We start from the raw sequence: 16,565 nt of genomic DNA, 5'->3' as shown, positions 1-16,565 counted from the left end.
AGGACTAACACCAGTCAGGGATGGTCTAGGATGGTTTATTTAGCCCTGCCTCAGCACAGGGGGCCGGACTAGATGACCTCTTGAGGTCCCTTCTAATCCTACAATTCTATGAACTTGGTAATGAAGCTCAGGGAATGCTGCCTGTATGGAGAAGGGAGTCGTCATTGCTTGCTGGATCAAGAGACGCTTTCCTAGCCAAAGAACAGGGCACTGAGTAATGTAGAGGGAGGTGCTACATTCTGTGCAGTTCTCTTCAAACTGGTCTAACTGCAGCCGAAGGATCTGGGCTCCGTTCTCCCCACCTCTTCTTCTTAGCGCATGCACAACATGCCTCAAGTGGCACTTGACCAGGATTCATCACCAAATTTGGTCCGTTGGTTGGATCATTCACTTCCACGGGCCAGGTCAGGTACCGACAGGGAGTGCGACATGCACGCTCATCTGTGTCCTCCAGTGCCGCCCACTAATGCATGAGCTACGATTCCAGTGATTTCACAGCGGCGGAGGCTGTGGGTAGAATAGAGAGTGCTGCCGGTTATGGGGCAGGGGCAGAGGGAGGAACTCTGCAAGATTGTGAAAATAAAGTCATTTTGCCTGAGTGTTTTCTCATTTTGGTACGAGAAGGATCTCGTTTATTGCTGCCTGTATTGCTACACACTGCCCTTTAATCTGCAGCTTTATTGTGACAGGCTTTATTTATTGGGGTGGGGGTGTTAACTTCCAGCCAGCAGCAGGGAGTAAAACAGTTGTGAGAATCGTGCTCTGGTCAGGGCGAGGATAGGCCCTGGCTTGTAGCTCAGGTGGGTAGAGGCTGAAGAACTGGACTCCCAACTCCGTGTATGTGTGTGGGGGGGGATCCCAATAGTCATTGTGCATGCTGCTGTGTGTCCATTAAAGCTCCCCTGCCAGGTGTGGCATCCTGCAGAGAGCTGGCTCTGTTGCTTGCAGACAAACCATGCTGTGTTACTGTGATCTCCCAAGCATAGCTGGATTGGGCCCAGTCAAAACTTGGTGGAGAGACACCTCCCTTAGCAACACACACTTTTGCTCCAGGAAGCGGTGGAAGTGATTCAGCTCCTTCTTCCAAGTCAGCCCTGAACCGCTGCCCCAGTGTAGTGTTAAGGGGTGCCATGCGGCTGATGTTCCACCTTTCAAATGAGCTGTCACACCGTGCGTCTGACTGCTTATGGGCAAGAACGCTCCCCTGGCACCTCTCACGCGAGCAGCTGCTAGCCCCAGCATCCTGTACAAATTCCAAGGTGGGTGATTCCAATCTGCCTTCTCAATTCCTCTTTCAGGTTCAGTTGGATAAAATGTTCTTTGTTTCCCATCCCAAACATCTGTGTAGGTTGCTGCTAATTGCTGCTGCAGCTCAGTGGCAGGTAAAGCGTTCCCAGGATGTGTAGTTTATGTATCAGTTTGGAAGGCACTAGACGACTGCAAGCCATTATGTTGTCATTGCCTGGAAACTGTGTCCCTTGCCTCGGTAGCATCCTGCAAACTAAAGGATACACACACACACACACACACACACACACACAGTGTAATGATTTTTCTCTTTGTGGAGGAGGAAGTGTTGCAACCCTTTGAGATCTTGACACATTGGATTAATCTCTCAGTTGTCAGAATTTAGCCTCTAGCTGAAACTAAGGATAGGCATTAGGGGCTGTAATGTTCTCTGCTTGTGATGTAATAGCTTCTTAGAAGGGATCTGCTGCTCACGGAGTTCCATCATATGGACGCAGGAAGCAGGGAGTGAGGGGATGCGGCTTAGAGACAGCAGCTGCCAGTGTTGGGAACCATACCTTCACTGTGTTGTCTGAGCCTTTGTGGAGGAGCCATATTGGAACCCAAAGGCTTTGCAAGAAAGGAAGAGTCCCCATAAGCACCTAATCTGAAAAGGTGACCCTGCTTTGGGGTATCATTGAGAGGCTAACCCATTCGTCTCCATCCTGAACCACACACCCCGACACTTGTTGTGTGAGTCACGGGGAAGCAGCCTTCTTCATACTGTGAAATAGTGATTCATGACTATTCACAAAGCACTCTTAAGAACACAGTGATTTACAAACCCAGCCAACTTGCCCTGTGGAGCTCACCCTATAGCTCAGGCAAACACAGTACACCTGACAAGATTCCTGGTACACAGAGTGTTCCCTGGTGAGCAGATCAGTGGACAATAAGAGCTTCCCGAAAGGTTTTAAGGACAGACTGAAAGGAGGAGAGGGTGGGCACCTCCCTCCTGGACAGTTGGAAGGTGTTCCAGATGCAGAATATGGCATGGGAGAAGAAGACAAAGAGAGCAGGTAGGACATAATCTATGGAAGAGCACAAGTAGTGAGAGGAGATGCTGGATGAGATGAGGGCAGAGAGGTATGTGAGGACTGAGCTGCAAGGAGCTGTGAAAATCAGGGTGAAAGCGCTTGAAATTGATTCAGAAGGGGAAGAGATTCAAGGAGGGGAGGCTGATGTGGTCAGAGGATAAAGTGTTTTCTGGAATCTCTCTGGAACGAAATCCCAGAAGGAAATGCCCCATCTTCCAGGATGGCTGGGTTTCCTTGGCCTTGGCCAGCCCTGCTCTGGATGCCGACTGTTTGTTTAGATCTCAGCCGAGACCTTTCCCCTAGCACCAAAGCCACCCCTGGCCTCAGTAAAACAGACCATCATGCTGGCTGGGGACGAGGTAAATGGGACACCTGTGAGAGCAATGTGCTGCTCTAAAGGTAGGAGACTAAAGGGAATAGCTCGATGGGGCCAGTGAAGGAAACTGAATAGAATAGCAGCAGCATCCAGAGGCGTCATTGTGAGCCAGGACCCTGTTGTGATGGGTGCTGTACAGATACACAACTGGGAAGTGTCCGTAGCCCCGAGAACTCACAAAGTCACATAAGATGAGACACAGCAAATGAGTGAAACAGACAATAGAAGGGAGGGGAAAATTGAGGAGGAGGGACATGGTGAGATAAAGTGTTACAAAGGCTCCCTATGTGCAGAAATGAACTGTTACAAATCACACCACCGCGGTTTCCCTGTTGCTGCTTTGAATGGTCTGCTCAGAACAACAAGGTGTAATAGCCCTGGCTGGAGACGGGTGCAGCACAGCGTGGTTTGTCAAGCTTACCCCTCCCTTGCCAACATACACCAGCCCTGACCTGCAACACCCGCTGCTATGTCATTTCTGGGCTCCCCCAGAACTGGGCCAATGCTGAGCTGCAAACCGACCTCCATACTAGTCTAGTTCTGAGTCCACATGCCAATTCACTCTGTCCTGAACTAGAGCCTTCTTCCAAGCTCCCATTCCAGCCTTGGCCCACCATGCCCTGTTGTACTGGGGCCAGTTCACTCTTCAGCTGTAGCAGCCTCTTCCTCTCTTGGGTGCAGGTTGTCGGCCATAGTGGCTTTGTGACGGGGTGGACAGTTATTTGGTCAAGCACTTCGTTATCCAACTGAGCACTGGAACCACATCAGCCTCATTGCCTGGCCTTTATTAGAAACTCTTGCCCATGCTTCAGTTTCTGACTCCTGTGTTTCACGTACGCTGCTTCTCTGAACAGACATGCGGGATTAGCTGTCTTCAAGCAGCGGATCATGGAAATGAAATTTTTCATCAGCCATCTCTCCACTCTTAAGGCTCAGGCTGATCGCCCGGAAAAGAAACCGTGGATAAAAAAACATCCCGGTTCTGACTGTTTGGGGACGAAAACAACATGATTGAAATCAGGATCTTGGATAAATAAAACAAGACCAATTCCTTCTTCAAGGAATGACTGCTCCAAACCCCTGCTCCGGGAGCCTCTGCTCTCATGCCTTTGCTGAGTGTTTGTGAAATGTTATTGGTGTAAGTCTGTCCGTCCAGCCCTTTCGCCCCATTCTTTAATGGCCTCTTTGTGTCTGAGCAGAAACTAGGCTGTAAGCGCCTTGGAGCAGGGATCATTTATTATTATTATTAGTATTCCAGGAGCAATGCCCAGCCAAGGATCAGGGCCCCGTTGTGCTGGGTGCTGTAAAAACACAACAAAAAGATGGTCTCTGCTCCGAAGAACTTACAATCTAAATATAAAATCAAGAGGCAACAGGTTGAGACAATAAAGAGGGAAAGGACAAGGTAACAATGAGATAATTATGGGTAGCACGGTAAGCAGCGGTCATAATGCACCAGCTGCCTACCCAGTGGTGGGTTTATCTGCATTGTGAGGGACTGTGCTCACTTTTGGGCGCTGTGACATAAATGAATATTCTCTCTCTCTCGGCACAGATTTGGGGCTATACACGTGACAGCTCATTTAAATACATATCTAATGTCCCTTGTCAAGGACTGACCCACTTTAGAGCTGCTTAAGAGGTCTCTGTTTCTTTGTCTGGGTGTGGAATCTGTCCAGAATATCCCAGAGGAGTGCTGCTTTTCAGGGGCCTGCCCTATGACTGCTGTTAACAGTTACAAACTGTATTTCAAGGGAAGAAACAAAAATCAGACTTTGTGTGATGACAGTCGGGTGTTGGGTTGTGATACGACAAGGTGACTCATGACTAGAGCTCTTCAAATCTCAGTGGTTTGTAAGCAGCAGGATGGAAAAAAATCTGTGATACGCTAAACTTGACCCACAGTCCAAGCTCCGTAGTTCCAGAATAGCCAGCTGTTAATATTGTTACCTTTTTTGACGTGAGCAGCTAATCAAAATTTGGGACCCTGCACGTTGTGCCAGTTAGGAGGGGAAATTGCATCAAAGAAAGTACCAGATTCCATCATCAATCTTGTTTTTTTAACATGAGCGGCAGTGAAATAGTTAACTGTGAGCACTTGTGTTGTCATTAAGTCTCAGAGTCAACGTCTCACTGAGGAGAATGGGGCACTTCCAGAGCTATCGTTTGTCCGTCATGCAGGAAGGACTGCTTCAGGTCACATTCAGAAGGTTTTCTTCAAAACCAGGAGGGCTAGACACTCAGTTTTTGTTTAAATTGGAGCTTAAATTCTGCAGAAGCTGAGCTGGACACCAGAAAAGTGCTGATACAATATCCCAGTCGGGGGACAGCTGGCAGACACTTTCATCCTTTCCCAGTCATGCTTTGATTATCAGGTTGGAACAAAGCCTCTATAGCAAAGCACAGCTCAGTTGAAACTGGCCAGTTTTACCCATTTCTCATTGAACCCTTAATAAGCCCACAACTGCTCAGAAATGTTGTGAACTTTTCAAAGAATTTCCAGCTTATCACAAATCCCAATATGAGTAGCATTCGATATGGTAGTGAGTGCCATTGGCAAATTTCTCTAGGCACTAACGCTGACCTCATGGCATCTTTTGCAACACCATGTTCAAAATTGCTGGTGGGTGGACAACTCAGTCATAGCCCTGGTTAATAAGTCAATGATCTAAACTGAATGTTGTCCATTCATTCGCTTAAGGCAACTTGTGCATTGAGCAATGGAAATGCAACTACCATAGTTGGGCATGCAGCTCAGATAGTTGTGAGTGCATATGTCTTTTTAGGCAGCTAAATTGTTACCAGCACATGTATATACCCACCATACAGCATGTGCTGTTGTGGTCCGTATATGGGCAAATGCAGTCAGGAAGATATGCACACATTTAACTGCAAGCAAATAGGCCACATTTTGAAAAAGGGTCCTTTCACATTGTACCTGGAGGTGACATTTGATTATCGCATCTTTAGGTAAGTTTGTAACTTGTCCCCAGATCTCAGCAATTCCCAGACCTTTCCAGTTATCCTGGAGCTTTCCCCTTGCTGATGCCCTACTCTCTCTGAGCTCTTTATTATGTGCTTAACATTTTTATTGCAGCACAGCCTCAGCCAGATCAGAGTCCATTGTGCTAGTCAATCTACAAAGAGATAGTAGATGACAGTCCTACAGAATTACATTCTGAAAGACAAGCTCTTCTGCGTGCATTTTCTAGCTGCCCGTTGGAGGTTAGGATGAGCTTTTAAAGCAAATTTTTGTTCTAATAACCTGTTGGCTGCAGCCTTATATCTCAGGACAGGAAGTGCAACCAGTTGGCTGTATCTCCAGCTATGACAAAACTCTCTGATGTTCCAATGAAGTTCACTGGGGTGTCGGATAGAATGTGGGAGTGCTGGACCGAGGGCAAAACAGTTAAGGTTTGGTTCATCGGTGATGGTAATAAATCATTTCTCTCTGATGAAATTCAGTTCCACATGCACAGTGTTCCTATGTTAAGTACAACTATGGAGAGCACTTCAAAATACTTCAAATATTCTGTACTTAGTACTTAAGTACATCGTAAAGGTAGATACAGCAATGTTTTTTATCCACGGGTGCTTTTTTAAAATAGGTGTTTGAAACAGTCACATCCCTCCTGGATTCTGGTTTGCCTCCAGCACCCGTTGTCCTGGCTTGGGAGCTTCAGGTTCCAGCTCTTGCACCAACCAGGGAGGGTGGCAGCCCACCCCTTTCACTTCTGACTGATCACTACAACCAGCAATGGGTAGATTCTCTCCCCAGCCCGGCCCAGTAGCAGTGGGGAGACTTGTTCAAAGTGTCTGGGTAAACCCCAAAGTACAAGGCCCCTTGTTTGGATACTTTTCTGGAGCAACGACTCTGTGATGGGTCAGTGTCCAAAGAAAAAACAGATAAGCAAATTCTTATAACAGATAAGCAAATTCTTATCATGCAGGAGTTGGAAGTACTTTTAGTTATAAGTACATAAACGCTATTCCCACGGCACGCTTGTACTTGTACTTATAAGTACAGTCAAACCTCGCAATAACGCGCCCTGCCATAACGCAAAATCGCATATAACGCAATCATGGGTTGGCTCTCCTTTAAGGCATAATATAGTGCTGTACCAGTGGTCCCCAACACCATGGCAGGGGAGAGAAGCTGCAGCCTCACACCTGCTGGGGACAGAGAACTCTGAGGCTGCGGGCGCTGGTACTCTCTGTCTCCAGCAGGCATGGGGCTGCAGTTTCTCTCTGGCTTCTCCGGGGCTACGGGCGCCAGTGCTCTCTGTCCCCGGCAGGCGCGGGGCTGCGGATTCTCTCTGGCATCAAGAGGAGCCGCGGCTCCCCACCTGCCCGGGACAGAGAACTCCGGGGCTGTAGGCACTAGTGCTCTCTGTCCCCGGCAGGTGCAGGGCCGCGGCTTCTTTCTGGCTTCAAGACAGAGGGACAGAGACAGGGACAGAGAGCACTGGTGCCCGCAGCCCCGGAGTTCTCTGTCCCCAGCAGGCAGGGGGCTGCAGCTCCTCTCCCCTGCTGGGCACTAGGGGCACTAGGCAGCACACATCAATGCACCACGTTGGGGACCACTGACAAACTGACTAGTTTGAAACCTGGCTATACTGCGACCCCGCATTTAGCGTGTTGGAAGTTTTTGGACCCCAATCATCGCATTATAGCGGGGTTTCACTGTACTTCTGCAATGGCGTGCTTGGCACTCATACTGGAGTCATTTTAATCAGCACTTGTGGCCACAAACCCACTGTGAAATGCAAGTGGCGGGGTCAAGTTCCAGGCTTTGGCACACTTGACTTTAACTCTCATTCCACATTTCAGGAAAGATGTGGACAAATTGGAGAAAGTCCAGAGAAGAGCAACAAAAATGATTAAAGGTCTAGAAAATGTGGACGTGTGAGGGAAGATTGAAAAAAAATGGGTTTGTTTAGTCTGGAAAAGAAAAAACTGAGAGGGGACGTGATAAGAGTTTTTAAGTACATAAAATGTTGTTACAAGGAAGAGGGAGAAAAATGGTTCTTCTTAACCTCTGAAGACGGGACAAGAAGCAATGGGCTTAAATTGTAGCAAGGGAGATTTAGGTTGGACGTTAGGAAAAACTTCCTAAATGCCAGGGTGGTTAAGCACTGGAATAACTTGCCTAGGGAGGAGGTGCAATCTCCATCATTGGAAATTTTTAAAAGCAGGTTAGAGAAACACCTGTCAGAGATGGTCTCGATAATACTTAGTCCTGCCATGAGGGCAGGGGATTAGACTATGTGACCTCTTGAGGTCCCTTCCAGTCCTGTGATTCTATGTCTTTCATTCTCTGCTGTTGATTTATGCTCATGAAAGTTCATGGGCTGGTGAATAGGGGTTGCTCCCAAGGGCATCTACCTGGGAGCTTCTCTCATCCTGATCTGATCTTGATCGTGGCCCAGACAGAGTGAATCAACAGTACCAAGAAAAAGCAAACAATCCAGGTGCTGGCCTGTCTCAGTGTTTATCTGCCTGCTGGAATGCTGGCAGTAGCCTGGCAGCTGTTGTGCTTTTGTAATGAGTGAACCACTGTGCACCCAACCATCCAGCAAAGGCTGATTTGGAGGTTCATGTGAATTACTTTTGTATAAAATCCTACTTTAAATTAAGTGTTTCAGACCAAGATTGAAATTTGATGTACTGAATAATGTTACAATATGTCAGCTAAGCCTGTATGTTTGAGGTGTCATGGTTTCGCTCCCCAGGTCAGTAGGATGTGCTAGTACAGTGTGTGGGGAATCGATCTATATCTGTCTAAGCTAGCTAGCAAGGCATTTATGCTGTGCCATTCGCTATGGTATCAAAGCAGCTGGAAAGAGTCCATATTTAGAATATTACTACTACTTACTTAGCACTTAGGTTGCATATTTTATCTTCCAGATGATCTATGAAGATGAAGTAATCAATTATCACAACCCCTCTGCAAGGGAGTTGAGTATTTTTATTATCCTGATTTGACAAACCTCATAACTGATGCACAGAGAGCGGAACTGACCTACCCAATGTCTCAGGCATGAGTAGACAGTTAGGATTAGAAGTCAGGAGTTCTGTCACAGTTCACTGCTCTAACCACTAGACCACACTTCTGTTATATCCATATCTGATGCTGGTTTGGTGGAGGTAGACAGATTCCAGCAACACACACACACATCCTGTCCCAAATGCTAATAATGAATAATTTGCATGGTTTTTCATCCATCAATATCAAAGCACTCCCCAAAGATGAGTATGTATCATTTATCCTCATTTTGCAGATGACATAATCAAGACACAGAAGTTAAGTCCTTCTCACAGCAAGTCAGTGACAGTCAGGAATTGAACCACGGTGTCTTGATTTCCAGACCTTGTGCTTCAGGCACTAGACACCCACTGCCCTGCTGCTGCTATGCATGCGGCTAGATTTGAGTTACACGTACATGTGATGTCAGACCAATGGCTGCCAACAGAACACAGATTCCAGTTACACTCCCCCATGAGCACATTTTCAGCAGAGTCATGACCTACAGCATGTATGGTGGATCAAACCAAGAGGTGCACTGGTCAAGTGATATTGTTGTGCTGTCAAAATAAGCCATCCTGCAGCATGTAAGACCTGTTTGCTGACTGCTGAGATCAAACTGTGATCTGTTTAATTCAGGTGGAGGATGGTCCGGCTGAGCAGAAGGACTTGTGCTCTGCCAGTCAGTAATTATTTGATTTATTGTAGAATGCACGCTGACCGAGAGAGCTGGGTCCATGGGCCACTAAGCAGGCAGCTAGAGGGAGTGATGCTGAGCTGTTTACAGCTTCTCTCTAGAGTTTCTCTTGTTTTTTTTGCCTTCCCTCCAGGTCTAATAATACATGAAGGGCCCTCGGTTTACCGGATTTTCAAACGGTGGCAGGCGGTAAATCAACAGTGGAAAGTGCTGAACTATGACAAAACAAAAGACATGGAGGATCAAAAAACAGGGACCAGGACAAACCTCCGAACCTCCTCCCAAACAAACCATTCGTCCTCCGCCGGTGGTACAGCCAGCAACTCCACTCCAGCCGACAATGGGGTCCGGGGCACTAGCCACGCCACCGGCACCCTGTCTGACCACCACTGTGCTTACACCATCTTGCATATACTCAGCCAGCTGAGGCCTCACGAACAGAGAAGCCAGTCTAGCGCTAACAGAGAGCTCGTCATGAGGGTCACAACAGTCTGAGCGACGGAATTCAGGAGGCCTTAACGCGAAGTGGAGGAGACAATTCAAGAGCAGAGAAGCATGGCGTGCCTTTCATTTTTTGGGTAGCTGCGCAAGGCGTGTAAGCAGCGCTTGGCCAACTGAGGAAGAAGAAGGTGGAGGCAGAGCTGCACACACATGCTAAAGAGGTTAACATTTTCCAGCCAGTCAATATTATTTAAAAAAAAACAACAAAACAAGTGCAATACGGACTAACAACTGACTAGGTGGAGGTTTGGGGAAGCAGAGGAACAGCCGGTATTAGCATGTCTTACAAGTTCTCTTAGCTGGGATGGGTAATGTTCTGCAAACACACACACACACACGTCCCACATGCACACAGACACACAGTGTGGGATGATTACAAACAGACAGGGAATGACGGAAGGGACGTTTTCAGAGGAGTTTTCAGATTGTGTTAAGCAGGGATCTGAGTCATTGTTCTGTTTCATAAATCATTCCGGAGCCCTGTATTACTCGCAATAGAGTATTTCCGCTGAAGTGGCTGGGGATTTTTCAGTTTTAATATAAAAAAAAAATCTGTCCATATTTCACCAAAACAAAAATTGGCAAGGGGTCTGGAGAATGGCATTGGGAGAGGGGTTGACGGACTTTTTTTTCTTTTTTTGGCAAAGTTTGTACAAATGCGCTGTGGATGTTTGAAGCACAAGCACTGGTCCAATGACCCCCAGATCCCACCTTCATACCGTCCCACTCATAAAAACCATCCTCCAGGCACACTTTGAGAAAGGAGGCTGCTCCAGGTTAATTTCCTCTCATACCCCATCACCCCCAATTGATTACATTAGGCCAGTCTCATCTCCACGGCTTTCTCCTGCAGCTGTGATTCAGACTCTCATAAGAGTGTGGGGGGGGTGTTTAATCTTTATATCCCTGCTGGTCAATTGGCAAGAGAGTCTCACTCAATCTTATAGGTTAAGTCGTCGCTATCCAGTTCGCTGAACGACTGAGTGGAAAAGACTAAATCATGAGCTAACAAAGACTTAGTCTGAAGAGAGAGCCCAGTCCCTGAGTGAATATATTATGCTTTTAATTATTCGCCTTCTCTAGGAGCCATCCATGAAAGTACCAGTTGCTCTTCAGAAACATCCTCTTTCAATGCACGACTGAATCATTTGTGGGTATTAAAGGGACACTGTCAAGTACTTTTTAAATAGTTTTTAGGGGCTTTTTTTTTTTTTTAACTCGCCAACGTTTGTCATATTCTCTTAAAAGACTTGACAATAAAAATTATTTCCCTACTGATTTTTGTCCTTTTCCATTTGGCACACACTGTTCTCCCCTGGCCAGGCCCTTGTCCCGCTGTGCTGTCCCCCACCCTGCCCCTCTCCTCCCCATCTGCTGCAGCAGGAAGTCAAACGTGGCTGCGCCCTGTTTACTTTTGTGTGCCCCAGCATTGCTGACGGTGCTGCATCACAGCCCTGGAACAGAGTGGTTTTGTTAGCACAGCTGCTGCTGTCGCAGAGGGCGCAGAAGAGCAGAAACCATGACAATGCGGAGTGTTAACTGGTTCTGGAGCAATGGCACAGCAAATTAAAAATAACTAACGCCACAGTGGTCAAACCCGGTGCCTGGTGCTAGCCACCAAAACTCATATGTACGCAGAGGAACGAAAGCAGCCTGATTTTTCAGCTGTGCTGAGGTCTCCTGTCTTAGGGGTTTATATTATCATCCTTCACCATGGGATCTGAGTGCCTCTTGCAGCTTCTGTTGGAGCCATGGGAGTTGATTCATGTGATTTCACTTTGATTCACGCCTCTACATATGGATTTAGCTGATGAACTCTGGGCGCTCAGGTCTGAAAGCAATTTAGCACTCAGACAAGATAAGCATTTTAAGGAAGGTCACATTTTCTGGCCTCCATTACTTGACAGTGTCCCTTTGAATACCAGAATGCAACAGAACAGGTGTCTTTATGGCAGATGATGTGTGGGTTCTGAAACCCCAGCCGAGTTGAGCTCTGCCTGGAGATAAGACTTAATCTCAAGACAGCTGATGAAATGAGGAGCCAGGCAAACAAACATGATTGCTGGGAGGCCAGTGTCCATCTAGTTGACCTATCTCACTGTCTACCAAAGAGTGCTTTTGGTTGGTGTCAGGGCTGTTTTGATGACCTCTGAAAGGTGCTCTCAGGAGCATGTCTCTTACAGGGCTGCTCCTGCGGGAAAGTCTGGTTAAAGCAAGGGAACACAGCAGCCCCATGGGCTTTTCCAAAGGGCAGTGTTCTTGTCACAAGAGTTGGCCACTTGTGATGCTCTGACAAGGGCGGGGACTGTCAAACATAATATTAAGTAGCATCATCTGATCCCCCTCCAACTCCCATTATGTAATAAGGAAAACCAAATTCCTTTCACTGGGGTTAGCAGGTTGGGAGTTTGTAAGGTCAGAAGCACATCTCACCATGAAAGAGAGGCATGGCCTGGTGGGCTGAGCACAGGATGGAGTCAGCTCACTCCAGCTCTGCCACCGACTCTCTTTGTAGCCTTGGGCAAGTCCCTTAATCTTTCTGGCTCAGTTCCCCATCTGAAAAATGGGGATGAGAATACTTACCTACCTCACAGGGGTGTTGTGAGACTCAGTGTTTGCAAAGCCCATTGACTTGATAAGGTAGTGTGTGTAAAAAAGATAGCAATGAGCTGGTTAGCAGGAATGAGCACCCACTGCCCTTCGCTGGACAAATTTCTAACTGCTCAGCTCGGTGTATCATAGCCCCTATACTGTTACCAGAGAGTCCCCTTTTGGTGAAGGGTAGGGTTCTGTCTGAATCCCACCACCATTGTCACATGACATTCTGAGTGGCTGTAATGTGCAGCATAGTGACAACCACATGGTCCTATTTGCTCATGGATTGATTTGTTACAACATTTTCTATATAAGTGTTTTCCATGCAATGTGCTTAGAAATACATTTTCCAGTTACAACTGGCCTGTCTGGGTCTGTGCTGTTGAGTGGCCGCAGCATCCCTCATGAGTGGAAAGTCCTCTTGTTAGGCTTACTGACGATGCTACGGAGTCCAGTTTCAGAGACGGTGACCTTCTGCATCCTTTCACAACTGGTTTAAGAATCAAAGACCTATTTCAACTATTTAATAGTCAAACCAAATGAACAGAACACGCAGGCTTGCCGAGTTCATCAATGACTGGGCATCAGATACTATGATGACAAGGAGCACTTAAAGTACCTAGATAGATAAGATGTTAGGTAAAGGAAGTTGGAATTTAACTATAACACTTTCTTAAGCACAGTTTCATAGATTCCCAAGGCCAGAAGGGACCACTGTGATCATCTAGTCTGCCCTCCTGTATAACGCAGGCCAGAGAACTGCTCCCAAATAATTCCTGTTTGAACTAGCACTCAGGATCTTCACTTTCATTCAGAGAGCTGCCACCACCAGCACAATCTCCTAGAAGCCAGGTGTAATTGGAACCTGTTTTCAGAGCAGTTTAAGCCTGAGCAAAGTGCTTCTGAGTTTATGAATGTTTAGGCTCCTGGTCTGAGAGCAATGGGTGAGCGTTTTGGGTTTTTTATTATTATTTTTTGGAGCGTCTCTGAGAATGGCAGCAATAGCAATGAGCATCTGTGTTCCGTGGCAGAATGCGCTCTTATCTCCTCCCTTTCCCCTCTCCCGTCCCCATCCCACCATTTCTGCTCCTACGCAGGACAATAAAAACTGCAAAAATGGAGCCACACAAAACACACGGTGGACTGGAAGGGGTTTGCAGAGGGCAGAAGGGACAAGGTAACGGAGCTAAACAAAGCCGTTCTACGGAAGGCATCCCTTCCCTGGCATTGTCCCACCCTCATGTCACTGCTCATCTTGCCTTCTCTTTCAAGTACTTATCACTTTGCCTTGTTGTCAAAGAGTTCTTGTTTGTATTTTTAACCTGATTCTTACAAGGCAGCGAATGTTGCTTCCCTCAGATAATGATGTTTGCAAAGAACTCAACAGCTATTTCTCGGGGTGGGGTAGAGGCAAAACCCCCATCAGGCATTCCTGTGCTCTTGTGCTTTATGGCACGGTGAAACAGTCAGAGGCGGCGGACGGAGAGACAAGGGGTCTGAAATGATTCGTGGTCCTGCTAATTCTCACATTTTGTTACAGTTTCCTGATTTTCTGTCAGCTTTGATGGGTCACTTACTGCCTTTTTGGAGAGGTTTTGCTCTGTGGGACTTCTCTCAATTCTATCCTCTGTGCCCAAAATTTCAGTGGGGGCCACAAGCCTCCATTGCTCTTCTGGTTTCTCCACCAAACACCCACCCTCAAGCCCATTCCTCTCTCTGCCAGAGCACAAGCACACACTTTGACTGTAGTAGGGGCACACAGCCCTTGGGGTGTTTTGTTTTGTCAATATATATTCACTTTGAAACTCACAGTTTCCTGTTGCCAATCAGCTCCCACAGGACCAGATTGGTCGTGAAGCCCAGAAAGCCAATAAAACACTCCATTCCCCGCTTCAAATGTCAGCACTGGTGGGCTGGCTCTCGAGACACATGACTAAATTTCCCTTTTGCCTTGCTTTAATAATGCTAGGCCTGTGCTTTTCTACGTTGGGCCTTGAAGATGCACCTGTATCGTCCTGCACCTGTGGCCAGGCCCTGAGGAAGAGCACATCACTGTTGCCACAAATGTCCCAAGAGATGTGCACTTCTGGCATTATTCTGGATCAGGGACACTGATGCCAATCTTTTGTATGGGGAAGAAATATTAAAGGTATTAGCTACTAACTGTATTTTCACTCAGGGAAACAGAAACAAACCTCCTCAGACTTGCCAGATCCCTGAGGATTCTGTCAAACCTCAATTCCTCCAGTAGGCCCCATATCACAGCCAACTTCCTTCTGGCTGAGAAAGCCATCGACTGGAGACCATCTCGAGGGTCGCTGCCCACGTACAGTTGCCAGCTGTCCCTCTTGTCAAGGGAGAGGCCTGATTTTTTTCCAATAGACATGCTGCATGTCTTGTATGGCATTGGGTATCTCACCACAGGGTGAGCGACACCGAGAGCACAATTCCATGATTCAGCATCTCTGACCAGGCGGACAAAGTATTCAAGGAGGTAGCTCACTTTCACTCAGGAGATAAGCAAGCTGCTTCTATAGCACTGCCACCCCATGGATCCAGAGAGATGGAACCAGCAATCAAACCCAGGACTCCTGCATTGCAACTGAGAGCACAAGGCCAGTGAGCCAACTAATTCCTCTTCCCATTTCATTATAATGCCAGCATGTTGCCAGCAGTTCCTCTTAGCATTTGTTAGCTACGCACAGTGAGGGAAAATCAGTGTAAACACTGGAATATCCAGAGGGAGTGATCCCTTGGGTCTAGCAGTGCATCTGCCAGGAGACTCTAACCTCCAGTATCAATGTACCCCACTCATGACTTGGTGCACTCCCTGCTATTCCATTCCCGCATGGCCAAATTCCTTTTGCCAGTGCAGATCTCTTGCTCTGTGGCAGAACCCTGCCTGCCCAGACTGCGCCTTCTTATGAGCAGAGATACCTACAGCATAAACTATAGGATGATTGTGCAACATGGATAAATATCTGTAGTGTTTTGAAACCAGCACTTGTGACCAAAAGCACATTAGAATCCAGAGATAAACAACTACTGCAGGAACCTACTATATTAACCATCTCCCTCCACTTCAACACTTAAGGGAGATGTACTGAATAAAGCAATGGTTTCCTTTACAGTAGTAACCATTTGATGGCTTCTAGTGATGTGACCTTGACACACCGTAGTTGTGTCTGATCTGACATCTATCATATTGTATAAAAGTAGAAAAGACCATCAAGTTTCTGCACTGTTAACAAAAACATCTTGGTTCATTATTCCACTTACTTCCAACTCAGTGGGTAAATTTCTTCTTTGAAGAGAGAATGAAGTTTCCTCTTCCAGAACAGAATTACAAGTTTACAAAACTATTACTCTTCTTGAGAGGAGGGAAAAAAAACCATGAACAAATGTTTAATTTTTTGAACATTAAAAAAAAAGTATTGACAGAAGTTAATTAGGTAGATAGAACAATGCAGGACCTTACTCTAGGCAAGCAGAAGGAGAAAAGAAATCCTTGCATGGGATTCTTGACCAATATTTGATTAAATGTTCACTCAATGTGTGTGTGAGACAGAGAGAGAGAGAGATACTTGGGTCTTGAAATGCAGTGGATCATAGACTAAAGGCCCCTTGAAATTATCTGAGCCATACTCAAGCAAGCACAAAGATCTGAAAGCACAAACACTTGGAACCATACAAGTCACAAGTTTATTGACAAGAGGTGAACATGGGGCAAGAATAAGGGAGATTCTTTTATACCACATTGACAGTGTTGTTTTCAGCTTGTTTACTACCTACTCCTGTAAGCAACCTGCTCTTCCAAATGTTCTTGAGAAAGATAATGTTATTCAGAGCTTAGAGAACTGAATAAATAAACAAAAAAGGAGCCAAGGAGTAAGGAGAGACTGTTCACTACATTTTGTTACTGCTACGCACCAAGGCCTTCTGTATAGAACAAAACAAGGATATTACTTTTATTTTGCTGCCTGTCCAGTGCCCAGTGCCCAGTCTTTGAGCAGCGGTGGCCTCCAAAGCCGCTCAGATTTCCACCAA

At 46.6% G+C, this 16,565-nt stretch overlaps 1 protein-coding gene across 2 annotated transcripts in view; it reads left to right on the top strand.

Annotated features, from left to right (window-relative positions):
- The window catches only part of MARCHF4 (membrane associated ring-CH-type finger 4), a 175,045-nt gene extending 162,616 nt beyond the window's left edge, over window positions 1-12,429 (top strand). For both annotated transcript variants that reach the window (XM_030581006.1, XM_030581005.1), the window contains exon 4: window positions 9,556-12,429. In XM_030581006.1, the coding sequence (XP_030436866.1) occupies window positions 9,556-9,917 (362 nt within the window). In that variant the 3' untranslated portion in view covers window positions 9,918-12,429. The remainder of the gene's footprint in view (window positions 1-9,555) is intronic.
- Window positions 12,430-16,565: the final 4,136 nt, after the last annotated feature.

The sequence above is a fragment of the Gopherus evgoodei genome, chromosome 11 (assembly GCF_007399415.2).
Source record: "Gopherus evgoodei ecotype Sinaloan lineage chromosome 11, rGopEvg1_v1.p, whole genome shotgun sequence".
Classification (NCBI taxonomy): domain Eukaryota; kingdom Metazoa; phylum Chordata; order Testudines; family Testudinidae; genus Gopherus; species Gopherus evgoodei.
The sequence above is the reverse complement of the archived record's forward strand: the minus strand, read 5'-3'. Positions and strand labels throughout refer to the sequence as shown.